This window comes from Arachis ipaensis, chromosome B10, assembly GCF_000816755.2.
Source record: "Arachis ipaensis cultivar K30076 chromosome B10, Araip1.1, whole genome shotgun sequence".
NCBI classification, from domain to species: Eukaryota; Viridiplantae; Streptophyta; class Magnoliopsida; order Fabales; family Fabaceae; genus Arachis; species Arachis ipaensis.
In genome coordinates, this window is record NC_029794.2 from 131,712,782 (window position 1) to 131,721,032 (window position 8,251).

The window sequence follows — 8,251 nt, forward strand, 5'->3', positions numbered from 1 at the left end:
GGCCATTGTTGAACTGAAAGGTGAACTTGGTGAGAGAATCATTGGAGGAGAAAGAGAGAATGGCGTGGATGGTGGTTATTGAAAGAGGGGTTGGTTGTGTAACAGAAACGGTTACAAAGGGGGCTCCTTTAACAAGAAAGCATTGAAGGTTGGAAGAAGGGATATCCAATGTGACACCAAGGTCACTGTAGGAGGAAATGACGTGTTTGCCCTCGGGTTTGTTATTGTTAGAGGAAGTGATGGTGAGGTTGTTGATGAAGACTTGGGATATGAATGAAGAGTTTGAGTTGTGGAAAGGGTAGCAGAGAGTGAGTGAGGAGTTTGAGGAGTTGATGAGGTAAGGGTGGAAGTATTCTGGTTGGTCACCGTTTTTGAGAACAAAGTTTTGGAAGAAAGAGTTTGTTGGGAGTGGGTTTGAGAGAAGATTTTGGGAGAAGAAATTGGAAGGGTCTGGGAGGACAGTGGAATTGGTCTCTGGGAAAACAAAAGAAGACATTGTTGATGTGAATATCTGATTATGATGGTAATGGTGGTGGTTTTGGTGATCGGGTTTTAGTGGAATTTATAATGTTCAGAAAGGAGGTTTCTTCAAATAGGAAGTATAAGGAGTCAATAGAGTATCTCGAATAGTTATTTTAGATAATATGGATGTGTTGTATTTAATAAATTAATAGTATTTTATCCTAAATGTTCATTTTTAACTCATATTGAGTTAAATAAACAACCTATTATACACATTGTATAAATACTTCGTTGGCTCAGAATTATTCTTCAAATTGAGATGATATGAAGGCTTCTATTTTCAGCATTGGCAACTTCTCAACACTACAACTTGTCCCTATTATCAGTATTATATAGGCAATAATAGTATTATTAAAATAATATAGTATATTGGAGATTATTGGGTTGGTGACTTAGATTTTAGATTGGTTTAGCACAAGTTGAGAAAATAATGGAATTCTTGATGGGGACGTTAAATGGGAAGGGTGGGAGTAAAGAAGACTGAAATTATTGCTTCAAGTTTAAGATGGGAAATGACAAATGAAGGAATATGGAACTAGGCTATAGATGTAGATTAAAGAAAAAAAGAGTTGATAGAAATGGTAGAAATTAAATTGTATCATGATACTAAAATTTGGGGAATTAATATACATCAGCAAACATTTTTAAAATCAGTCAACAATTATGTGAACATAATGTTTTTCTTTTTTTTTTAGATTTTAAATATTCATTTGGATAAAATAAGTTTTTTTTTTTATGTATGCTACGTTTATGATCTTTAAAATTTGGACATTTGACATGTAAGATGATGTTACATTACTAAGTTATTTTAGTAATTAAATTTAACTAAATTAATCTAATAACTTAAATATTGATAACTAAAATTTTTTGTCGAAAAAAAAAGAAAAGAATAATAAACATAAGAAAAAAAAGACTTAATTAAATTTATTACAAAAATAATTTATTTATTAAGTATTTTTTTTATTATACTTTTGGATATCTTTAAGTAAAATTTTAAATTTTTTTTTATATATAATTTTAGCTATTCATTTGAATGTTATTATAAATAAAAATTAAAAAAATAAACTGATATTAACGTATAAATAATTAGTTCTTTAGTTAGCCTCAATTTTATTTTATAAATTATTTTTATAAGTATTTATTGAGTTTGAGAATAATATCTTAGTAAACTCGTTAATATCAAATTCAAATAAACTTTTGTTCATACGCTTGGGCCTCGTGAGTTTTTTAATTTTGATATGGAGACGTTGATGGAGTATAGTAGCGATATGGGGGTTTATGGTGTTTCACCGAGATGTGACGGCGGTGTAGAAGAAATCGGACGCACCGATTAAGGGGACGGAAATTGAACGGACCGATTTTAGGACGCGGAAGGTGTACAAATCGGTGGGTCCGATTTGAGACTTCTTGTCCACGCGTCATGCATGCACTTGGCTTTTTGGTTGACCCGTGACTCTCTATTCCAAGGACCAGTGCTTCACCCCTCCCAGCACTATCTCTTTCACTCTCACTCTCGTATCCCTTTCTTCTTGCTCCCAACCCCACCACTTTCCTCATTTCACCATTGTTGGACCACAACAATCCTCATAAAAACATTTAAACAAAAATGCCAAGACAAAAATTTAAAGAAGTAAATCAATCAGAGTTTTATATTGTTAATTATCTTGGACATTCAAATTATGTAAGTTTTTATTTTTTAATAATCTGATTTAATAATAATAATAGTGATAATATTATATTTTATTAGCAATATATATTATAATGGCACTAAGTAGAGATTAATCATGTATGTATGTATGATTTTATTATTAGGTGGTTAGAAATAGAAATTAAAATAGTAATTAATTATGTATGTATGTATGATATGGTAAGTAAGTTCTACCGTTGAATTGGGTTTTTTTTTATGCTTATTGGTTAAAATAAAATGAAAAAATAAATGAATGTGATGAATGTAAATAATGAATGAATGAAAGAAGAAGGAAAATGAGATCTGTACATATTAGATTGGAGTAGGTAGATATTGATATATTATTTTTGTTATTATTAGACTGTGTAAGGTTAATTAATATTAATAATAATAATAATAATAATAATAATAATAATAATAATAGAGGCTGATTTACTGTGTAAGATTAATTAATTTTTGTTATAAGATAATGAATATGATTGAAGGATTTTTGTATAACAGATTTATTGTGTATGTTTGAAATGCAATTATGCTGGGAATTAGTTATAAAGGATATGTAAGGATAATTGTGTTTTTGATAATATAGTTATATTATACTTGTCCTTATAACGGAAATGTGATATTGTAGGGTTTACGGACGTTGATGTGTGATCATTTAAAGCCGCCGGATCCATACAACCAAATTGTTGAGTCACAGTTACGCGAGACTGAATTTTATTATGTTTCCCAGATTGGAGTTATCCAATGTCAGTCAGCAATGATTAATGCTCTAATTGAGAGATGGCGGTCGGAGACTCACACATTTCATTTTCCGGTTGGTGAGTGTGTCGTGACCTTGGAGGATGTGGTGGTAATTCTCGGTCTGCCGACAAATGGTCTTCCGGTTACAGGACCGACCATGAGTAGTTTTGAAGCATTGGAAGCCGAGTGCTTGCTTGCACCGAGGAAGACGGACTGTAGAGGGAGCTTTATAAAGTTAACGTGGTTTAGGGGTTTGAAAGATTGTATAGTACACGTATATCAGGAACCAAATCATCCTCCTGGTAAGCAGGCATTGTTTCAAAGTGAACCACTGCTGATGGCTCTTTGTGGCACATGGCCTCAAACCATATGGGCAAAGCTTCATATGATGCTTTCCAACCTCCGAAAATTGATTCGACCGCCTGCTACTTTGCTAACCAAGCCTTGCGATAACTGATGGTGTAGTTAAACTTTGACTGGACTTCAGTAATGACTGATTTCACCTTTATAGACGGGTCAACCTCTACCAACAGCTTAATTGCTTCTGCAACTGTCTTGGAATCCAGTTTCGAATGGTCTTGAGAAATAGTAGACCTGGTACAAGTGTGACTTCTATTGTACCTTCTTATCTCCCAACAGTACTTCTTCTGCATTTTGGTAACCCTGATCAACTAGTCACAACCATCGCTATATTCTGTACATTTGGCATAGAATGTCGTTAGTTCCGACTCATATACCCGATAATCCACACCTCTCCGGATGGTATAATCTTTTATTGCCTTGATTACTGCCTTCCTTGAACTGAATTACATCCCCACTGTGAACTCACCATCTGCCACAACAGGAAGCGCTGCATACATCAAAAGTAATAAATGCTTTATTATGTACTCAGTAATAAGTCATTTATTACAACTCAATTAATAAACACACTTTACCATGTAAGATCATAATAGTCTTTTTTTTTCGCTATTCTATCTACGTAAAGAACAACTAAATATAATTCATAACAAAGAACTATTAATTAATAAAAAAATTAAATGCTATGGTCACAAATGCCTAGTCACATATCACATATATTACTCATCCGACTTATTTGATCTGCTACTTTAGAGTTTCACATAGCAACCTAGCTTTACGCACCTGCATTCATATATTGCAGAAACTCTGGTGCATGCATAGCCTCCAAATCCAACGACCGCATGAAAGAAGGCTCCTGAAACGGATGCGGGTTTGCTAGTGCATTTGCAACTTCCGCCACATCTGCGTTCATGGCGCCGCCAGCTTCATCTTCGTCTTCACCTGGACCGACGATCTCATAGTTACTTTCAAATTCATCCTCGCTTTCACTATTATAATCTTCCAATTCAATGTTACAGTCCGCTTCAGATTGCTCAAACTCAATATCTCGATGCACGACATTCGGTGGCGATTTTCCATGTACATTGAAAATATTTCATGCATACTCGCTTCATCCGTCACGTACTTGGTCTGAAATTGAACAAACCCACCAAACACAGATAAAGGATACCTGTACAAAATACACGATACTCTCCTACATTTTTGAGAATCTATCTTCTCACAAATCACACCTTTCAATTCCTCAAATGACAATGTGAACGGAATAACAACATCTAATGAATTTTCACACACAAATTGAACTCCCTCATATGTTTGCAATAAAATCTGCCCGTAACAATAAATCTTCAATACAACTCTATCATCCATAACACTATACGTACTTGACTATTCTCAACCTCACAGAAATTTATTTTACAAGAATGAAGGAGAAGAATCAGAGAAGAGGAAGAACATTAGCTGAGACCTGCGATGAAGAAATGGGGCTTCTGTGATTTCTTTCCAGTTTATGTATGTACTAACGGGCAAATCGGACAGACCGGCCGCGTGCACTCCCAAATCGGTGGGTCCGATTACTGCACTCTTCGGTTGAAAAATTTGGCCACCCAAAAATCGGTGGCACCGATTTCATGCAACCTCAACTTCTTCCTTACACAAATCGGTGGATCCGATTTATGTTACTTCTTCTTTCTGCTTGAAATCGGTCGGTCCGATTTCTTTCCCCCAGATTTCAAAAAGCAACGCCGTCATAACAGTGTAAATCACTCCTAATGATCATAACCCAACATAACTCACACCACCAAATCATATCCAAAAAAATCAGCCCGGCCTCGTATCATGCATCTGGTCATTTTTTTCTAGAAAGAAACCAATATTCATCAATGTAAACACTAAATACCAATCCAATAATTGACGAAAACCCAAAACCAAGTATTATATATCAGAAAAACAAAATTATTAGAAAAAAGTGAAAAACGCGTCAACGTGATGAAGACAAGTAACCGACACATTCATAGGGATCATATCTTGATAAGGGAAGTCATCAAAATTTGGAAACAAGCAAAACATTCATATGATTTTTGACATGAAGTGATGAGTTAGCACGTAGTACCAAACAAGTTTCATTTATTCTAGTTAATTAGTTGATATCTTATTATGATTATTGATTGGTTTGGTTAAGTGTTAAACCGAGCAAGTAATTGATCAAATCAACGTGATAAAAATTCGCTAAAAATTGGTTGGTTCGCATGATGTTGCTCCTTTGACTCAATCCGAGTCGTTGACCTCAAGGCAAGAAAGGAAGCTAAGCAAATTGACGACTGACACGTGTCAAGCAAAGAAGCCATGGAGGGAAAAAAATACAGGGGCATGTGAAGCAAAACCAAGGCTAAAAAGAATTTGAGCATCATTGTAAGTTATCTCAACACATGCCAAGTGTTTAACTGCATGGATAATCTTGATACTTTGTGGGCATATCTAAGTTTGATTATGCAGTCGTATAAATAGCAGAGAATTAATAAATTCACTGTTTTTAGGGATTTAAATTTTTTTCTTCCTTCATAATATATAAAGCATGATAAAGATTTAATCTTTTTATGTTTTTAAATTCATATGTTTATCTTTATGACGTAGATTATAATATTATAAAATTCTAATAAAATGAAAAGATATTTGTCTAAATTACAAGATATGACCCTCAATACATTTCAAATACTATAAATGATCTAAACTAAATTTTCATTTCATTCAATTTCTCAAATCACATCCACTCTCTCTTTCTCTCATCGCCTGCGCTTGTTAAGCTAAAGCACGAAAGCATATAGGTGGGATTCACTTTTGATTAGTATCATTCATTCTTTCTCGGAAAGAGGCAAGATAGCCTTCGAAAAGACGAAAAGAAAGTGTTGAAGCCAGTCATTTCGATTAACATTTTTGATCTTGGAGTCTTCCACTTCTGTATGCTTTCTATTCCCTTATCGCTTACGTTTTCCTTTCATCTTGTTTACATCTTTAGTTCTTGCTTCTCTATTGGCCTTTCCATTGCTTGTACTTGTAGATTTCGATCATTGATTCATTATGTGCATTCTAGGGTTCATTGAATTAACAAGTTTCAATTTTCAACCGTTTTGGTTTAATAATGTGTTTTTTGGAGGGGAAACAAAAAAGATCTTAGAATTTTGGTGGTTAGATAGTTTGAATAATATCGTAAAAAAATTTCAAGTTTTTGAGAGATTGATTGAAGTTCTAGCTTTGATTTTGTGTGCTCAAACATTTATGTAAAAATCAGGATTTGAGCAATGGGAAAGAGGAAATCATCAGCAAAGCCAGTTCCAAAGAAGCGGATGGATAAGCTTGACACTGTCTTCAGCTGCCCTTTCTGCAATCACGACGCCAGTGTCGAATGCCGAATGTAAGCTATTTCGTTTAGCATTTGTAGGGGATTCCATGCTTTGTATTTCCTTTGAGGATTAATGGTTGGGATTCTTTTGAACAGTGATATGAAGAACTTGATAGGGGAAGCTTCTTGCAGGATTTGCCAAGAGAGCTTTAGCACTACTGTCACAGGTTTGTTTCTGAACTCATATTCAAGTTTGTCTTTTAAATCTGCTGATGATCCTAGAATGTTTGTTGTCTTTTGCAGCTTTATCTGAACCAATAGACATGTAAGTTAAATATTTCTATAGAAAACCTCTCCCTTTCCCCTTCTTTCTTCGCTTTGTCTTACAAACACAACCACTTGATTGAACAATGCAGATACAGTGACTGGATTGATGAATGTGAACGGGTGAACAACCCGGAAGATGATGGTGCTTAGTAGTGCGATTATAAGAATCCATTTCGAGCAGTAGCGGATGGAAAATTCTGTATTTGTGTCAGCTCCTACTGGTGCAACTACATGTTTTGTTCCTATATTACTCTCTAAAGTAGCGTTTGATTTGAGGTATTGGGACAGAGACTGGGAGATTGAGACTCAGTATTATGTTTGTTGGTTCAGAGACTGGTATTTAAATTTCTGTCTCTGTCCCTAAAATTTCAGTATTTCAATACCTCCAAAAAGTGGGGATACAGGAGACTGAAATTTTTAGAGACGAAAACTGAAACTTTAATAATATTTTATACCTAAAATACCCTATTTCAATTAATTAATCTAATTTTACCTTTTGTACAAATTAAATTAGAACTTTATTCTCGTTTCAATTTCTGTCTCCCACACTTTGCACCAAACAGAATACTGAGATTTATTTCAGACTCTATCTCTAAGTCTCTGTCTCTCAGTATCAGTCTTTCAGTCTCTATCTCTCTACCAAACGCTACCTAATAGAGTTTGTAAAACTACATGTACGCTAAAACAATGAAAATATGTGTGTTTGTCTCGTGTCAATTTTCAATGCGTAAATAGCTAATTATGTTTCTCATTAAGAAAAGACAAGGTCTTACGTGTTACGATTGTTTAATAAAACGTAATTCTGAAAGTGTGGCTGCATAAATTAAACATATTATTGTATCCTAAAATATTTATGTTCAAAATAAGCACACTTATACTTAATTATCTTCGGATCATCTCATATAAAGTCTTTTTAGATTTTTTTTAGTCCATTACTACTGATCTATCGTCATGACCAAATATTCTACAATCTCTTGCCTTTCATTGATTTAAATTTTTTCTTAAGAAGCACTTAATTTTTTGAAGTAATTCTTAATTTTTATTATTTGTATTTATTTTAAAAAAGTTTATTAATAAATTCTTTTTTTTTTACGAATGAAAAAATTTCCTCTCCTCTTTAATTATGTCAATACTTATAAATTTTGTAATCCAATGAATGTGTGAATTATTAAATATATCAAATACATACATAAATTTTTCATCCGCGCGCTATTATTTTGGATTTAAAGAATTTTATAAACATACCACATACATACTCATCAAATAAAAATAAATTATAA

At 33.6% G+C, this 8,251-nt stretch overlaps 2 protein-coding genes across 2 annotated transcripts in view; one reads left to right on the top strand and one right to left on the bottom strand.

Annotated features, from left to right (window-relative positions):
* LOC107624050 (probable endo-1,3(4)-beta-glucanase ARB_01444) overlaps window positions 1-563 on the bottom strand; it is a gene marked incomplete in the record, with an annotated part of 2,121 nt that extends 1,558 nt beyond the window's left edge. The window contains 1 exon segment of the mRNA XM_016326492.2: window positions 1-563. Coding sequence (XP_016181978.1) covers window positions 1-496 — 496 coding nt within the window.
* On the top strand, window positions 6,041-7,474 carry LOC107621782 (transcription elongation factor 1 homolog). The gene is made up of 5 exons (XM_016323783.2): window positions 6,041-6,262; window positions 6,594-6,716; window positions 6,801-6,871; window positions 6,948-6,969; window positions 7,061-7,474. Exons 2-5 carry the CDS (start codon window positions 6,604-6,606, stop codon window positions 7,119-7,121), a joined length of 267 nt encoding a protein of 88 aa, XP_016179269.1. The 5' UTR covers window positions 6,041-6,262; window positions 6,594-6,603; the 3' UTR covers window positions 7,122-7,474.